The 20,112-nt window shown below is 37.9% G+C and overlaps 1 protein-coding gene across 1 annotated transcript; it reads left to right on the top strand.

Moving 5' to 3' along the window:
• Positions 1-5,666: 5,666 nt before the first annotated feature.
• LOC110609368 lies at positions 5,667-10,232 on the top strand. Its single transcript, XM_043958022.1, has 2 exons — positions 5,667-6,584; positions 9,984-10,232. Exons 1-2 carry the CDS (start codon positions 5,667-5,669, stop codon positions 10,230-10,232), a joined length of 1,167 nt encoding a protein of 388 aa, XP_043813957.1.
• Positions 10,233-20,112: the final 9,880 nt, after the last annotated feature.

Below are 20,112 nucleotides of genomic sequence, written 5' to 3'. Positions count from 1 at the left end.
CTTTTCGAGTCAAGTTCTTCCTTCGGGTCTTTAGGACTTCTGTGCTTCACCGGATTGTATTCTCTCTGTGGGCTTTAAAGGCTTTTCTTGTTGATATTGTTGGGCTGGGCTTATGTTTTAAAGATATATCTTTATGGTCTTTTATGCTGGGCTTGTAATTCTTTCACCAATGAATTTTAACCTTGAGGGAAAAACAAAAACTTAGACTTCTTTACTTTCAAGGAAAGAAAATCTACAGTAGGAGTAGTACTTATTGACAACAAACAGATGATGACTTCCTGTTTATCTATTCTTTCTTGTCATGCACATCTACTTTAGAAAATTTACAGCTTTCCGAAGGTAATAAAAACTCCAAAAACTATATTCAGTTGATGTGCTACTGATGTTAGTAGCTCATCTCTTCCAAAGCAACAGTGTGACAGTGTAAGCTGGCTGCACATTATGGTATTCTTTCATGTTACTGTCCAGTAATAGTGGCAGCAGCTTTATATGTCTGGTTTTCTGCTCATGCTACGTCGCAGATTATGGCTTCATAAATATTTTGCATTATACCTTCTAGCCTTTTGAGGGCCAATGGTCTCAAGCATGAGAGTCCTTATTTGTCCCATCTGTTTTAACCAGCGAAAAAGCAGCGTCGATCTTGATATTCTGAATGATTTACAACCTGTACAAGGATGGTAAAAGGAAGCATCATGGAACTGCAGGGCTAAATCATACATATTTTACTGTGTTCATCAAAGATAGTAACATTATGCATATGATTATTTGTCAATCATATAATTAAGACATTATCAACCACCAAGTAGTAATAGCATAAGGCTTTGCTATAGAAAAGACCATCTTTGATTTTGAAAGGAGAAGCGTCGATGTATTTTTATGGTACAAAAATTGTCCCAGAGAACGGATCTCTTTCTTAGTAAAAGAAATGCCATAAACAGAGAGCATGATACATGGAATTTCACAACTAATACATGTAAATTTTACTTTTGGCTGGTAAACAGAGAGCAAATAAGCATTCAAAAACAGTTTGGTTATTTAACTGTTGCAACTTTTGACAAGTCACTCCAGCTTTCATGCTCAAGAATCTACCCATCCAAGGATAGCCAGATTCGTTTCCACACTCTATCATCCAAGATTCCAGAATCCAGCAAGATTCTTATCTTTCCCTTCATAAACACAAATATCAGAAGTGCCAAATGAATGGGAATGGAACAAAATGGACATGAGAAATCGCCACAGATTTGAAAATAAAATAAAATTAGGACCATTACTTTTTGTCCCTATGTCATGTCATAATTAATATTTGGGTCCAATATACCCCTAAATTTTGGTACATTGTGCAATTTCATCCCTCTGTCATTTTTGTCAAACGGAAGTGTTCATAATGGTAAAACTCAGGGACAAATCCCTTTAGGGACCCCCAAATGTGGTACTGTTTAACCTTTTCCTAATCTCTTCATTGATAAGAAAATTATAAAGCTTACTTCCAAGAGAATACAACTTCAAACTGTCCAGTACCAATAGAATGAATATTTCCCCATGACAAAGCATCCAAGCTCCCCAGGCCCTGAAGATAATCCTAGCTCCTGCCTTAGCAGCTATGATAAAGCATTTACCAAGATTCTGCAATAAATTTGAGAACATACTAATTAATTGTACTTGAAACAAATAAATAAAGAATACATGCAGGTAGAAGCAAATATGTAATTGCAACTAATAGAAAAGCATTCTTGCATAAACGGTGAAAGGACTGATGCATGAACCCTTTGCCATTTCCAGCCTTTAGCATTCAGCCAACAAAGTCTCATGTAACAGATAGACAATTTGATACAAGAAGCAAATGTTCAGGAAGTGTACTCTTGTTCTCTTGCCCACATTAGATATCACTGACTTAAAATTCCGAGTTAGAAAATGTGTAGTGTGTAGTTTGTGTCATTGGTCAGGAACAGTCAGATGCAGACAACAATTTTAAAAAGTCATAATTAACTAATGCACATTAACGAAATCGTGCATGCTACCTGGGTGACTATGCATCCAATTGATCATATCCATTATTGGGAGGCAATACTCCATGGCTATATTCCAGAGTCTTGTTTTGCCAGAGCTCTCTGACATAGAAATCCTCAATTATAGCTCACCACAAGGACGATTATGCAATTTTGATATACTTGGCATATCATTCATAAATATCCACCTTCTCTATCTCTATTAAACCAGCCATCAAATCAGAAGTCCAGTAAAATAAAACCAAACAACTCATCTAGTACTATATTGAAAACAATGTGTCTTATCTATCCCTTTGATTGTAAGGGACAGGTCAGTCCCTGGAACTTAATTAACAAAGTCAAAAAGATAATAAGCTCAACAAATTTAGAGCTTTATTTGTATGATGCCTAACTTGCACCAAAAGAAATTGCAGGATAAGTGAGAAAATTTTAATATCAAATAATTAAGTCTTCAGAGAAATTCACTATCCAAGCTCATGGCAGGAAAAAAAGAAAAGTGATTGATGCAGGACAGTGGCACCAAAGTCTAATTCATACCACCATATAAAAATTTTAGATTGTTTTATAGAATCTAATGAAGAAGAGCCGTGTAGCATGTTGCACTTTCCACTTTTCCCATCATTAATATATCAATTTTATAGGACATTAATTTATGGATGTGATGCAGCAATTCAATATCTTATTCAAATTATGGAAACTTTTAGGGGAACCTATCACCTAGAAGCTAGATTTAGAACACAATGATAGAACATTAGAACTGCAAACAATCACTAAGTGACTATTCAATTTGAGATGATATGAAGCCATACTATCCTGCAAAAGTTAGAAGATTACTACTCCACATAACTTCACATAAGATTTCGATGCACTCCTTTACAGGATCTCAAGTCTTTTGATCCACAAGTGGAACATCAAGAAGATGGATTCAGCAGCCCCAACTTGGGACCATTGACCTGACTTGTTCATCAATATCTAAAACTCAAAGCTTTTTCCTGTTGCAGTCTCACAACAGGAACATTAAAATATTATAGTGCTACAACATTAATCAGTCTCTTAAACTTAAATAGGGATCAGATGGCCATTGCATTGGCATTTTCCTTTAGAATAATATAATTAAATTCCAAAACCATTAGTATCAGAAAAAAAAAATATTTCACAACTGGAATTGGACACAGAGGGGTTTGAAAACCATGGAGCCCCTCAAGTAAAACTGTAAAAGAAGTTATCAAACTGAAAAAAGCAGATCTACAACATAGGGGCTAGTAAATTTTACAGGGTAAGCAATTAGCTGTAAATGGTTAACACATATTGTTGAAGGCCAGATTTGTCAAGCTATCATGACAATAGCATTGATACACCACCTTATTAATACTACCACAGTAGGTCATATAGAATTTTTTTAGACTAAGAAAAAATGAATATCAATTAATATTCAACTGCTTGTTGTTAAGTATCCGTATCAATTGTACTCCTATGTTCAGCAGCTGCAACCTTACCAGCAGGGCAAAAATTACCCTCTTTAGGGTTGTAGATTATGAAGGCCAAGCATGCAAAACATGATCAAGGTATCACATGTATCACTATTTCCTTAGTTATCCTGATCAACTTAAACCCATACAAAGATTTCCAGCAACAAATATGCAACTTTTACCATGCACTAGACAGCTAACTGGGACAGCATGAGAGCGGCACATGCACTTCAGCACAATTTTTCAAATCATTGCATAAAAATTTTATCGGTAAGAGGTTAACTTCCAGTGCAGCTGTCAAGATCTCGTTCTCACAGTGCACTTTTTGATTTCTAAATCATTTTCCCCCCAAATTATTATCCATGGAATCAATTTGTAATAATGTTTGAAAACTTTCTTTGAAACACACTGAAAATTCTTCAGGGAGAAAGAAAAGAACTACCTTTTCTGCCTCAGTTGAAAGCACAAATATAATCGCTGTAACTAGAGCAAATGGCACTTGTTGTTCCTCAAATAAATTAGTCTTTTTTCTCCTATGTGACTTTTAAGCATATTTGGAGCTAACCAAGCAACCGACATATGACATAAGAGCATCAGATTATTATACTAAGAAGAATAGACAACCGAAAAATAATTCAAGAAGATGATAAAAGTAGAATCTACTGAAGATGGCATCAGATGCGCAAAAGGCAGTAAGGAGCAACAATTTACACAATCTTTAAATTTTACAGGGAAGTGTACAAGCATAGAATGAAAACATGTTCACTCCAAATAGTTAACTAATCATGAAATTATAAAAAAATAATAATGAGGAAAAGAACCAACCCGTCAGCTGTGATCAATCATTTTGTAATAAGCGCATAAACTCCAAATTTTTATCAACTCAAAATTTCTTCTAACAAAGAAAACCACAAAGACCACTTAGTACAAAACAGCAAAATAAGTCTATCCATGGCCAGTTGAAACTAATAGCTGCCACTGCCAAGCACTTCTCAGTCAATCAGAAGAAATAGAGATCTAAACCCCATCCTTTATAAGCTCAAAGCCTCTGTATTGAACAGAAACCCCAATAAAAGCATAAAAAAGAAAAACACTTGCAGCATTGATCAAAATTAATAAGAAAAAGAACATAAATTTTCTATACACATTGCCTCAAGCTCCACATTTTCAACCAAAAACTACCTTATAACAAACATACAACACATGCGCATAACAAAACCCTTCAATTTCAACATCCACCCCAACCCTGCCCTCAATCCATATTCACATGCAAACTCACTATATCACAAACATCATCTACCCCACAATCCAAGGAAGAAAACCACACAAAACCCGCCCTTTAAAAGGAAAAGAACCATTGATGAACAGACCGTCACCCATGTCGAATGCATATACATGCACAATCTAGTAAAGTTAGGTGCTAAAAGTTAAACCAGAGACGAGAATCGTAAAATAACACTCGCTTACAAAGATACTGTGTTATTTCCTCAGCAAAAGGAGCTGTCTCTGTTTGCGTGAAACAGAGAAAAGTGAAAGCACTGGCACAACAATGAGATTAACCAGTGACAGGGAGTTGCACAACAATAATAAATAGTACTGACGCTGATTACCGTCTAACGAAACTACAAACATGGAGTCGAGTTGAAGGATTTATAGGGGACTTGGACCAGCAACGAGTCAACCAGGCCGAAATAGAGTCCGGACTCGTAATTTCTTGATCCTCTCCTTGTGTTTCCCCGTTAGCGAGGAAATGTTTCATAAAATAAAGGCAAATATAATAGACAGTGAAGTAATAAAATTTTATGGATTCATTAATTTAATGAATTAAAAAATACATTTTATTTAAAAGTTTTTCCTTTTTTAAGCTTAAAATTTTATTATTTTCTAAAAATAATCTCATGTTTAAAAAAAAATAAAAATGACACAAAATTGAAAAAAAAAATGACAATATTAAATTGATTTACATGAAAGTTAATCTCTTTTATGAAAAACAAAATATGGATTAAAGATTATCGACTTATGTTAGGATGAACTTTAAGTAAAAATAAATTAGGCTTTAAAAAAGAAAGAGCGACAGGAGCATTAACCTCATAGTAAGGGAAACATAATTTGTTAACTATTTCAATTTTGATAAATAAATAAATAAATATATTAAATAAAAGGATTATTTGTGCTTTGCAAATTCACGATAATGCAACATCTCTCTATTAATGAATTGAGTTTAATTGCACAGATGTTCAACGAAAGAGATAGAAGTTGTATTTTGAACATCCCTCTTAGTCTTTCATCGTGTTCTGATACATGGTGCTGGAAATTCGAGTCCAAATGTCACTATTCGGTTAAGAGTGCATATAGGTTCCTGGTTGATGGCTTTCAACATAGGGAAGGGAGCGAGATATGGAAAAGGTTCTGGAAAGCTAAAGTTCCCCCAAAAGTGCTCAATTTCTGCTGGCGGGCTCTAGTTAATGTTGTCCCTTGCCTCTCGTCACTTCAGTCCAAGAGAGTCCCAGTTGATCCTTCATGCCCGTTGTGTCATGTAGCCCCTGAGAATGTCTTGCATATTCTGATTCAGTGCCCTTTTGCCCGCAGCTGCTGGTTAAGCTCGCCGTTGGGTTGGCCTGCGCCTTCTGCATCTTCTTTAAATGAGTGGTTTTCTTTAGCCTTCTCTTCTGCTTCTGTGGAAAATGCCTCCCTTATGCTAATGATCTTATGGGCTTTGTGGCAAAATAGGAACAATGTTGTATGGAAGGGTCAGGGTCAGACTGCGAGTGGTGTGTTCTTCATGGCTCTGAATTTTTTGCAGCAATGGAAAGCAGCTCGGGTCGTGTCCTCCGTAAGCACCATTGTCGACCCGGCTCGCCCGATCTGGTCTCCTCCGCCACACGGTTGGATCAAGGCGAACATTGACGCCTCTTTAACCTTGCAACGAGGTTCGGTAGGTTTCGGTTGTGTAATCCGGAAGGATGATGGGAGTTTTGTGGCTGCTAGAGCAGGCTCTTTTTATAGCCAGATGGATGCAAAGTGTGCTGAAGCTATAGCATTCCGGGAAGCATTGAGCTGGATTAAAGAGTGTGGATGGGATCGAGTTCTTTTCGAATTGGATGCTCAGGTACTTGTGATGTCAGTTAATTGTGTTTTGTTAGATGATTTATCGTCTTTTGGCCTTTTGGTTCAAAATTGTAAACTGCTTCTATCTAATTATGAGGAAGCAAAGTGTGTTTTTGTTCATAGATCTGCAAATGATGTCGCTCATGTTCTAACAACATCGGCTCATTCTGAGTCAGGTCAAGGAGTTTGGATTGATATCCCTCCTCCTCATATTGTTTCTTTGTTCTCTTTGAATTAATGAAGTTTTCTTGTTATTTCAAAAAAAAAAAAAAATAGTTTGCAATAATAAAGTTTTAAAGTGAAGATTTATATAATATGAAAAATCTTAAATTCTATTCTATCAATTTTTAATCTCATCTTAAAAAAAAAAAATTTACATTGAATAGGTAGAATAGTAAAGATTTGAAATCTGCATAGATTTTTTTGCAATTCTCTCTCTCTATATATATATATATAAAAAAAACAATAAATTCTGAGAAGGCAGTGGGCTTTTTAGCTGGGAATTGGGAAGCCCAATAATGATTTGGTTAGCAAAGTTGAAAAGCAAATAATTACTTTATTAAACAATAGAAACATGTGGGGTCTAAGCTTCAGCACGTGACACGCATGCACTGGAAACCGAGGACATGTTACGGTGCCGTACTCCAATAATCAGTCCTGACTTATTTCTCCTTTGAAATTTGATTCATGATGTTGTACAATACGTAAACTTATTTAATAATAGCTGACAAAAACACTTATTTAATAAAATTTTATTAATTATAATTTAAATATAAAATTTGTCATTATTTTATTTAATAAATTATTTATTCAGATATATATAAGAATTTAGGAAATATATATATATAAGAATTACTCATTTCATTACATATTGATTCTTGTTGAATTAATAGCATTACATTTTATATTTTTTTCAATTAAAATTTAAATTTTTAAAATTATTTCAATTATATTTATTATTATTTATATTGTTAAAAAATTAATAAGATTGTTATATTACTTACCACTTAATGTTATATCCATATGCTATGCGAATAAAATGTAAAATTAATAAATTAATCATAAAAAATATGTACGTTAATTTTGTTATAATTTTATTTTATACTTTTATTTTTAATCAATGAAATTTTATATTTTTAATATTTTATTAAATGTACGTACCGTGACATGTGTAACTGAAGACTTATAAAATTATAAAATTACTATTTTTCATAATTAAATATATTTTAAAATTGCTATTTATATTATTATTCAATTTTTTTAATTTTTATTAATAATTTTATAATAATAATTTATCTTAATTTTGTTTGACTAAAATCATCATCAATCAACCGATTTTTTTTTAAATCTATTTGATATATTTACTATTTAATATTATTTTTTTTTTTTGAAATAGGGGTTGGGGGAGTCGAACCTTAAATCTCACAAGGTTACAAGGATGCACTTTCCGCAAGGTTACAAGGATGCACTTTCCACCAGGTTAAGCCTTGAAGTGCTATTTAGCATTACTTTTAAAATTATCATTAAAAAACTTAAAAATTTTTTAAACTATTATCAATTTTATTCTAAAATTCGTTGACATGATGAGTATAGTGGTAATTCTGTTAGTTTTTAACGAAATAAGTAATATTGGATACAATTTGAGTAAGTTTAAAATATTAAATTTTAATTAGAAAAAAAATATGGAGTATAATTGGAACAAAATAAAATAAAATGTATAATCTTTTTTTATTAACTCATTCTTATTTCATAAATTTTTCTCTTCTGTAAGCGAGCAGAAAAAATTATTTGAATAATGAAAAAAAAATTATTGTCTGGTTTATTTAGAAAAATATTTTATATTTAAAATAATTTTATTTTAATTTTATTTTCTCTCTAGTTTATTTTTCTTAATTTATACTAAAATTGTGATCAAATTACAAATATATAATTATTGAAGTACCTTCGAAGATATTCAATTTTTTTCCATGCGATTTTTCTTAAAATAAAGTACATAATAAATTCCAGACAGATATAAGAAGTTGATTCTCATATTGTATACCTTCATTCTCCTCTGATATTGCTGAGGAATTTGAGTTTGAGGACTTTATTTTCTGAATCGTAAAGATTTGTTAAAGCAAAGCAAAGGGATTTTTTCTCCTTAAGCTGTGTTTGAGACATTGCTTTCTATGATTATTTGGTCTTTTTCTTTATATATATATAAATTGTGGTAGTATTTTATATGAGATAATTATGAGAAAGGAATATTTATTATTGGAAAGTGTAAGCATAGGAATGGAATTGTGAATAATAACTAGACTATGCCTCACATGTGAACTCTAACTTTGAAGTGTTTCCTTCCTCTCGTCAAGAAGTGAAACTTGTCTTAGTTTTTTCTAGTCTTTTTGTAGTTTTCGTTCCGTGTTCTCTTTCTTTATTGTAAGATCTATCTTTTTTATTCTTCTTTTTTATCGATAATCTCAATTTTCTTCAAAAACTTTGTCAAATGAAAGACCTAAAGCCAGATATTAATGAACTTTGTGATAAAACCCCTTTATTTTCATGGAAGAAAGTCACTTTAGATCTATCCACAAATTCAGCTGCTGTAGAAGGCATTTTCAATTTTATCTTGGTGGGTCGTATTATATCTCTTAAATCGTTTTTGATGACTCATGTAAGGAATATTATCTTGGTGGGTCGTATTATATCTCTTAAATCATTTTTGATGACTCATGTAAGGAATACTTTAAAACAGGTTTGGAACTTAGCTCACGATTTCTAGGTAAAACCCATCTCCTTTGAGAATAATACTTTTATGTTTTCATTTGTTGAAAAAAGAGATAAAAAAAGGATTTTGAATGGAGTCCCATGGGCAGTTAGCAATCAATTGCTCATCTTAAAGAACTAGTCTTCAGACATGAAAATAGAAGACGTGGATTTTTCTTTTTATCCTTTCTGGATTCAAATCCGTGGACTACCTTTGATTCGAATGACAAAACAAAATGCCATGTAGATAGGTACCATTTTTCATAAATTTCTGGATATGAATTTTGCATTTGATGAAGATGCCTCTGTTGGTATTTGTATGAGAATTCGAATGGAAATCAATGTGCGAAAGCCTCTCTTGGAAAGCTTTTCAAATAAACATAGTGATGGGAAGGTGGACAGAGTCAGGCTCAGATATGAGCGTCTTCCAGATGTGTGTTTCATGTGTAGCCTCTTAGGTCATCAAATTCAGACTTGTCCAAATGTGTCAGGGGTTGCAGGTCCAGAGAATAGAGGCAAAAGATAGGAATATGGGCCATGGATGAAAGCCGAGATATGGTTGATGAAACCACAACAGAATATGCAAGGTTCCTCCTCCTCTCAGGGTTTTGCTACACCAAATACCTCATTAGAGTTACTATTACCTCCTTTTCAGGGAAGGTCTCCACAACCTCCTTCACAAATCCTGTCATTGTCAATCTTGTCCTTACCAAACCCAAAAACCTTGAAATCAGTACCTTTGTTACCAAACCTTCCACTGCTAAAAGCACATCTTTTTTCTTCCCAAAGTTCTACACCTTCTTCGCCTGTCAATTCATGGCACAAAGTTGTTCCTGTTCAATCTTCTATCCCCTTATGGCACAAAGCTATTCCTGTTCAACCTTCTATCTCCTCAACAATTTAGTTTAGTACATATACCTTAATGGTGGAAAAGACTGAAATAAGAAAGCTGGTGCTCACCAACCCTTCCTGCCCACTCACAATCCTAGACCCTTCTTGGGATCCTCACCGTAGTTTGAAACAATGTTTGAATTTGTCTGTTTCTCTCCAATCCCAAAAACGTAAACCTGACCCTCTTTCTCCAACCGAAAGCAAAAAGCTAGCCTTGAACCTAAACTCTTGTTCATTAAATTTTAAGCCCAATCTCTTCACAACCTTAGGAAAATCTTGGGGTAAGATTCATGGTAAGACCATCCCTATACCATCCAGCAGCCCAGTTCTTATGCTTGAAAACCCCAAGCCTTATCTTGTTAAAACTGAGGAATCTCAAACCCATATCAACTCTCATCAAAAGCTCATACAAAGATCTAAATAGAAGCTGAAATCTTTGGCACGTAGAAAGCAACATGGGGCTGAAATTTGTAATCAATTACAACTTGAAAAAGATGGTAGTAAGGTTGATGATGATATCTTTGAAGAGTCTAGCTCTTTTGCTCTTTCGCTCTTTCTGAGGCTATGGTGCTCAGCCAAAAGCCATCCAAGGGACCATGACTATCCTAAGTTGGAATTGTCAGGGGGGTGAGCAACCCCTGATAATCAATAATCTTCGGGAGTTAATCTCCTTTAATAAACCCAGGATTTTGATCCTTTAAGAAACAAATAAGAAAATGGGGTATTTGAAAAAGTGGAGACGTCATTTTGGGTATCATTACTCTTTCTATGTTGACCCTTTTGGTCTGTCGAGCGGGCTTGTCCTTTGGTGCCTTGATGTATATAACATATCTATTTTGCAATTTTGTAGAAACTAGATTGATGTGACTATTAATCAAGATATTTTGTGGCATGCCACTTTTGTTTACGGTAGTCCCTATGAGAGCTCTAAGCTTTCTTTCTTGTCTAATTTAAGCATATTAAATTTGCACAATTCCTGTCCTTGGATGATAATTGGTGATTCCAATATTTTTAATTCGCTTGTGGATAAATGGGGTTGGAGAAACATTAACCAATCCTTAGCTCGAGCTTATAATTCTTTCCTATTTGATCAACATCTTAGGGAGTTAACTTTTAAAGGTCCTCGATTCACTTGGTTAAACCATTAAATGAGATCTGATAGAATTATGGAACGTATTTATAAAGTGGTGGTTAATTTTGAATGGAGATCTATGTTTCTAAACTACTCCTTAATTCATGGCAAAATGGTTGCTTCGGATCATCACCCTCTCATCTTGTTTTTGCATAGTCAGGCTGGCTCTTCAAATTGTCCTTTCATATTTGATCTAAAATGGACTACATATCTAGACTATGATACAATAGTAGAAGAAGTATGGAGAAATGAGAATTGTAATGGAGATATTGTTGCAAAAATGGAAAATTGTAAGACAGCTTTGGTACATTGGAGTAAACTCTTTTTTGGAAATGCAAAGAAATGCATATGAGAACTGACATCGGAGCTTGACGCCCTCCTTTCATCTCCGACAAACTCTTCTACCCTTGAAGAGATTAGATGTGTTAAAAATCAACTGAAACACCAATGGTATTTGGAGGAATTCTTCTAGTTCCAAAAATCTAGGGTGTCTTGGTTGTCGCATGGAGATAAAAATACACGTTTTTTTCATACTTCAACAATGCAACATCACCAAAGGAATCAAATTGTGAAGATAAAAAATGCAAGGGGGGTTTAGTTGCAAGATGATGTTGCCATTAAGCAAGAGGCTTTCTCTTTCTTCCAGCAATTATATTATGACCACCATGCTTCCATCTTTGATAATATTATGGACCTCATCCCATCGTTAGTATCTGAATAAATGAATAGAGATCTCTATAGACCAGTATCAGAAGAGGAAGTTAAAGCAGTAGTTTTTTATAATGACCCGGAAACCAGACTGCTACCGGCACTAGGATTCAGGTCGACTTAAGGTTGCCGGTACCCGTAACAAGCCTACTATGCATTCTGTGTACCTGATAAAATCCCATACATGAACATACATTTTTATAAAAATTTAAACTTTTCATATACCAAGTTCGACCTGTACATTCATCATAAACTGTAAACATAAAACCCACACTAGAGCCCTCATCAAATGCTCTAGTATGGTCAACATCATATACATCAAGCTTGGATCAACATAACTCATTATAAAACTTTTACATAAAAACATGTTCACTGGGATTTACCAAAAACATAAACTAGGGCAAAACACAAATCTAATCCATTATATAGTACATGTCCACTACTAATCTATTACATGATCATATACCAGCCTCTAGCCGACCTCCCGAGCTATTCTTGACCTTGCAAACCTGGGGTTAGGGGAAAGGGATAAGCTAGAAAAGCCTAGTGAGCAGAACTATAAAAACAGTTTAATAAACATATGATCGTATGAAATGCATCACAACACAAACAATACACATCAAGGATGGACTTGTCACCAGTAACCCTCTACATATCCAATGTGTCCGGCCCTCGACGGAGCTCCTCAATACTTTCGCTTAAACATAACATAACATATCCAACTGTGCCAGGGGCGTAGAATGGGCAGCCCTGGTCTTTCCCTTACATAGTGTCAGGGCGCGTAGAATGAGCAGCCCTGGTCTTTCCCTTACATAGTGCTAGGGCGCGTAGAATGAGCAGCCCTGGTCTTCCGTATCCGTATCATATCATAACCTACTCGAGGGCTAGTGGGTCATCCAACATCCATCCACATCAATAATATATTATGCAATGCATCATATTCGTGGATTCTAATGCAAAACAACCTAGTACATAACATGGCATTCGTGATGTATGAACATGCTTAAAAGTTTAGTTGCCTTAAAATTACAGTTCAGTTTTACTCACCTCTGGCTGACACTTCACTGACAATGGAGCAGCTGACTCACTGCTGCTTCTACGGTCTCTCGGGTCCAAACCTACATAGGTGGACTCTAATGAGGGACCAAATATAACTCTATCAAGACTCTAAACAACTCTCCAAAAACCTCCTAAAACATCATAAAACATGCATACGAAACAAGCAAAGGAAGGCTGGGCAGGGGACTTTCGGCGGCAGGTTCGGCGACCGAAGGTCCCTACAGATCCGAAAGTCAGGCACTTTCAGGGGCAGGTTCGACGGCCGAAAGTCTCCACAGATTCGAAAGTCACCAACTTTCGGGGGCAGGTTCGGCGGCCAAAGACTGCCTCCACAGGCAGGTTCGGCGGCCGAACCTTGCTTCGGCTGCCGAACCTGGGTTCTCCAGAATGGCAGAACTCGATTCCGCCCTAAGCATTTCAGCCCCAAAACTCTCAAATCCTCACACCCAACTTCCTACAATCATGCATACTCACTCCAACATGCATAAGGGGTATAAAAACTAGCCTAAACCCCAACAAACAACAACAAAATATAAAAGGGAGCATACATTCATCAAAACCCAAACTCAAAGCCTATAACCTTAGATCTAGCCATATCATGCATTTTTAACCCTTATCCCTTATTAAAACTTACTTAAAACATAGGAGAAAGTAAGGATCTACACTTACCTCTTGAAGATCAAGGGTAAATGCGACCCAAACTTGGAGATGGGGAGAAACGGTCTCCAAACTCTAAAATCTTGGATTAAGCTTCAAATCTTCAGAAACAAGATAAAAACTCATAAAAATCTTGAGAGATTTGAAGGAAAAACACAAGATCATCAAGGGGTGGCGGAGACTCACCTTGCCCGGAAATGGAGAGAGAAAACTCTCTCATTTTCGGGCTGAGGGCCTCTTATAGGTGGTTGGTCAGACCACCTTCGGGGGCCGAAAGGAGAGCTTCCGCGGCAGCACCAACCTGATATTTTCCCTCAAACTCCTTTTCTTTTATTTTTAAAACTTTAACTCAAAACCAATCCATAAAATCTTGAAAAACATTTTGTAAAAACATATTTTACTCGTCTAAGAGGTTCCGGTATTCGAGATTTCCAACGGAGATTTCGTCGGAAAGTTGGGATTTCGACGCCGGAGTCTAGCCGGGTATTACATTTTTAGTCTTCGGGCTCATAAAGCTCCTGATCCAAATGGTTTTCAAGGGGTGTTTTATCAAAAATACTGGGACGTATTAAAGACATATGTGGTTAACTTGGTGCATGAGTTTTTTTTCACTCAGATGTGTTTCTTTCTGTATTGAATCAGACTAACATCGCCCTTATACCCAAGAATGGATCCCCACAAACTTTCTCTGATTTCAAGCCAATTAGTCTATGAAACTTTTCCTACAAAATCATATAAAAAAAGATGGCAAATAGACTGAAACCCTGGCTGAGTGATTTTATTTCACCTTTATAATAAGCTTTTATTAAATGTAGATGCATACAAGAGAATATCTTAATTGCACATGAGGCTTTTAATGCTCTCAAGAACCGGAAGAAAGGAAAGGTTGGGGCTATGGCTATTAAATTGGATATCCACAAGGCTTATGATAGTGTAAATTGGTTCTTTCTATAATAAGTTATGCGCTGTAACGACCCGAAAACTGGACCGCTACCGGCGCTAGGATCCAGATCGGCTTAAGGCCGCCGGGACCCGTAGCAAGCCTAACATGCATCCTGTACAGTTGGTATAATCCCAAACATGGTCAAACATTTCCATAAAATATTTAAAACTTTACCTTTTCCCAGTTTGACCTGTGTATGCATTATGACTGAACTCATAGAACCCCTAGGGTCAGCATACCCTATGTCAAACTCGGTCCAACACATACATCAACATAAAAAAATAAAACTCATGCACAAAGGGATTATCCAACTCGGGCCAAGCACAATACTATAACTCTGAACATATTACATAATATCATTTACAATACAACTCTTTTACATCATTACATAAACTTACATTACATCATGTCCACTACTATTCTATTACACATCATCATACATAGCCATATCCTGTTGACTTCCTGAACTACCTCTGACCCTGCAAACCTGGGGTTAGGGGAGAGGGGTGAGCTATAAAAGCCCAGTGAGCGGAAACCATACAAGAAAAAAAAAACAGTTCATTTAAAGTATGCTATCATGGAATACATCACATCACAAACATATCACATCAAGGATGAATTTGTCACCAATAGCCCTCTACGTATCGTAATATGTCCAACTATACTAGGGGCGATGAGGCCACACCTAGTATTCGCTTACTTAACTCATATCATAACATGTCCAACCACACAAGGGGCGATTAGGCCTCACCTAGTGTTCGCTCACATAACATAATGCCAGGGGCGACCTGGTCTTTCTATCTCATATCATACCATGGCATATCATATCATATCATGTCGTACTGAGGGCTAGAGGATCATTCAAGGTTCATCCACATCAACAACGTATTATGCAATGCATCATATTCGTGAATACTAGTGCAATACACCCTACTACATAACATGATAATCATGATGCATGAACATGCTTAACATTTGATTTATTTTAAAACATAAGGTTCAGTTCCACTCACCTGTGACTAGCTCTGGGCCAACTCTGAAATGGCTGACACTGCTAAACACCTCGGTTCCTCGGGTCCGATCCTACACAAGTGGACTCCAGTGAGGTGCCAAACATACTCTAAACAACTCATAAACAACTACCCAAAAACCCCCTAAAACATCATAGAAACATGCATAGAAAACACCCAAGAAAAGGCTGGACAGGGCACTTTCGGCGGCCGAAGGTCCCTTCCAGAGACGAAAGTCATGCAGGTTTGGGGGCACCTTCGGCGGCCGAACCCTCTCTCCAGAGACGAAAGTCAGGCACTTTCGGCGGCCGAACATCACCTTCGGCGGCCGAAAGTCTGCTCCAGCTCCGAAACACAACTTTCGGGGGCAAGGTTTGGCGGCCAATCCATGCATCCATAGGCAGGTTCGGCGGCCGAAACCACCTTCGGCGGCCGAACCTGAGTTCGTCCAGAACTCAGCCTCATGCACCAACAGCCTCCCAAACCATTTCAAACACCCCAAAACAAGCACCCAACTTTTCAACACATGCAAAAACTCTTAACCATGCACAAAGGAGCTTAACAACTTGATTAAACTCCAAAAATAACATCAAAAGCATACATAGATAGCTTATAACCCACATAGGCCAAAACCATCAAAACCACCCATACTCTCACTTGCTCTTTCCCAATCATGCATAAACTCTCCCACATGCATAAACTAGCTCAAACTTTCAACATAATATCACATAAACACACATTGGGCACAAAACCCACATAAATCCTAACATGCATATCTACCCATACTCAACCATCAAAACATCATTAAACTTACTTAAAACTTTAATAAAACACTAGGAAAGCAAGGATCTACACTTACCTCTTTGAAGACCGAGAGGTGGTGCGATCTCTAACTCGGAGGTGTGGAGGATCCAAGCTCCAAAAGCCTCCAAACTCCCAAAACTCTATTTAAGCTTCAAAACTTTAAAACAAGGGTAGATCTCATGAAAAACTTGAGGAATGGGTAAAGAAAACATGAAAACGATCAAAGGAGGACCAAAACTCACCTGAGCTCGAGAATGGGGAGAAAACTCGCCCATTTCCGATCTAAGGGCCCTTTATAGGTGGCCTGCTGAACCATCTTCGGCAGCCTAACGTGCCCCCTAAACTCATGCATGTTCGGCGGCCGAACCTTGGCTCGTTCAAACAAGGCTTTCGGAGGCCAAAGGCACTCCCAAAACCTTCCCATGTTCGGCGGTCGAACTTCACTTTCGGCGGCCGAACCTGGCAAATGCCTCCTTAGTCTTTTCTTTTCAAAACTCAATTCTTTTTCAATTAAAACCATGAAATCAGTAAAAATATTTTGGAAAACACATTTCAACCCTCTAGAAGACTCTGGCATCATCAAAATTCCAGATTCCAACGGAGATTCCGCCGGAAGGTAGGGATTCCGATGCCGAAATCTAGCCGGGTATTACATTCTTCCCCCCTTTAAGAACATTCGTCCCCGAATGTTCAAACAAACAGGCACATGCGTAAACATAACAACACATAAACTCTAGTCTATAAAGAAACACGGTATCACTGGAGTAGGAACTCTTGGTCTCCCTGGTGCACTTTTTCATCTTAAGGTGATTCTAAGGGACTTGCACCATCGGGATTTCCTTGTTTCCACACTTTTCAACTTGTGTGTCTGCGGTCCGTACTTAGTTGCTCAGCATAGGTGAGATCTTCTACGATCTCCACCTCTGGTTCCTTCACGAACCTCACTCGGACCCGACACAAACCCATATACCGTGGAAACATGGAAAAACGGATGGATCTCTTCCATTGAAGTAGGTAAATCTAACTCGTGGGATACATTCCCAATCCTTTGCAGGATTTCAAAGGGTCCAATGTATTTGGGAGCTAATTTACCTTTCTGCCCATAACGAATCACTCTTTCTTTAGGAGACACCTCCAGCAAAATCTCGACTTTCTCGAGAACCTCACCATGCTTCCGCTGCGCACCCTGACAAAACTCTTCTCTCTTCTGAAACTCTACATGCCTCTTGCAGACAACTTCATAACTCTCCTGCTGACTCACAGCAGTTCTGATTCTTCTCGTTTTCTGACTACTGGCTTCCTTCTTACTGTATTAGGGGATGGGATAAGCTGCCAAGTGGTTTTCGGTTGAGGGCATCTATCAAAATATTTGCCTCACCCGGACAATAATGAACCTTGAAGTCGTAGCCACTACACAGTTTTTACCCATCTCCTATACCTCTTGTTCATCTCCCTTGACTCAAGATGCATTGCAAGCTCTATCGATCTGTAAGGATCTGTCATCATACCTAATACAGGTATCGCCTCCACATCTTGAGTGCAAAGATTTCCATCGCCATCTCTAGATCATGTGTAAGATGATTCAACTCATGCTTCTTCAGCTACCTAGAAGCATAAGCAATCATCCTGCCACCTTGCATTAACACCTAGTTCCACCCGGAACGCATCACAGGACACTGTGACATCTTCATTACTGGCGGACAGAGCCACCACTGGTGCTGACATCAACATTTCCTTCGGCTCTTCAAAGCCCTCTTCACACTGAGTAGACCACACCACCCTCTGATTCTTCTTGATCCATCTGGCCATAGGAGCGGCAACTCTAAAGAAGTTCTAGCTGAACCTCCAGTAGGTAACCTGCCCAACCCCAAAAAGCTCTTGATCTTTGTCACTACAATGGGCCTGGGCTAGTCAGCTACAACTTCAGCTTCCTTGGGTCTACCTCACTTTTCTTCTTCCGACATACCAAGACCCAAGAAAGATATGCTCCTTGACCAGAACTCACATTTGGAGAACTGGGCATCCAAGCCATGTTCTCTCAGGATCTGCAATCCTGTTTCCAGATAATGGGCATACTCTTCTGTATTTCTGGAACTCACCGAGGTGCCGTCAATGAAGACAATAACGGAGCGTTCCAGAAACCGACTAAAAACTCTGCTTATGAGGTCCATGAATGCTGTAGGGGCGTTCATTAACCCGAACGACATTCCTAGGAACTCATAGTGTCCATATCTGGTTCCAAACACTGTTCTCTATACATCTTCCTTGATCTTAACTGATGGTACCTAGACTTCAGATCTATTTTGGAAAGGCAACCAGCTCCTGCTAGCTGGTTTAAAATAGATCGTCGATCCAAGTAACAACTACTTGTTCTGGGTAGTGACTTTGTTCAACGACTTGTAGTCGATACAAAGTCCTAGGGATCCATCCTTCATCCTTTCATAACCAACATTCGAGCATCGCAGGGCGAGGTACTCAATCAGATGAAACCCTTGTCTACCAATCCTTACAACTGCTCGAACCACTCCTTTAACTCTGTTGATACCATCCTGTGGGGAGGGATAGAGATTGGTCCAATCCCATGCATTACTTCTATTTTGAACTCTATCTCCCTGACAGGTGGTAGTCCTGGGAACTCATCTGGGAAAACATCTAAGAACTTCTCTGACTACGGGCACTGAGGCGGGCTCCCTGACCTGACTGCTAAACACTCTCACAAAAACTGGAAACCCCCGACAACCTCTTCTGAGCAACCTACGAGCCTATAGGGCCGATAACAAACCTCTAAGTATCCCTACTCTGTCCCCTCTAAGGACTACCTCTGATGCATCCTGACCTCTGAACTTGACTACCTTGTCTCTGCAGACTTAGGTAGTACCACTAGTAGAAGAACCAATCCAACCCTAGAATGACGTCAAACAGTCAAATCTAGAACCGCTAGGTCAGCTGGAAGGCATCTACTCACAACATACTCTGAACTATGCCGACAGACTGACTCCGCCACTGATGGATCACACTTGGGTCCACCGACCTAAAGGGGATACTCTAACCCATAAGTTATCAAGCCCAACCTCACAAAGGCTCACAAAGCAAACAAAGAAAGAGAAACATCAGGGTTCATAAAACATACACATCAGAACATACCAGAGTGAGATTACCTGATCCCATCGGGTTCGATGTGTTAGCCTCCTGCTGGGTCATAGTGAAGATCCGTGCTGGAGTTGATGGACCTTCACTTGGGAAACCTGCTGAAGAAGGAGTTATCCCTCTTCCTCTGCCTCTGCCCTGCGCCATGGATGGAGCTACTGGGTGAGCTACACTGCCTGAAACTGTTTGCTGGGACTGTGCCCATAAGGTCCCAGTGGGACACTCACGTGCCATGTGCCCCTCCTGTCCGCACCTGAAGCATGCCGTTGTCCCAATCAAACAGACTCCCTTGTGCGGCCTACCGCACCGCGTACATCTGGAGTTACCCGAACCAGAGCTCGAACCATCACCTAAACCCAGACCAGACTTTATCTGATCCCAGAACTTGCTCTTCTTCGATCTTCTGAGGCCTCTGCCTCCTTTCTTACTTTTT

The sequence above is a fragment of the Manihot esculenta genome, chromosome 1 (assembly GCF_001659605.2).
Source record: "Manihot esculenta cultivar AM560-2 chromosome 1, M.esculenta_v8, whole genome shotgun sequence".
In the NCBI taxonomy this organism is placed as follows: Eukaryota; Viridiplantae; Streptophyta; class Magnoliopsida; order Malpighiales; family Euphorbiaceae; genus Manihot; species Manihot esculenta.
Note: the sequence above shows the minus strand (reverse complement) of the source record. Positions and strands in the feature narration are given on the sequence as shown.

What these genes read in the sequence shown, in the direction of transcription:
- LOC110609368 (XM_043958022.1), top strand. Translation starts at nt 5,667, where the DNA reads ATGCAACATCTCTCTATTAATGAATTGAGTTTAATTGCACAGATGTTC. An exon ending in TTTTCGAATTGGATGCTCAG is followed by an intron (nt 6,585 to 9,983) that starts GTACTTGTGATG and finishes CCTCCTTTTCAG; the next exon opens with GGAAGGTCTCCACAACCTCC.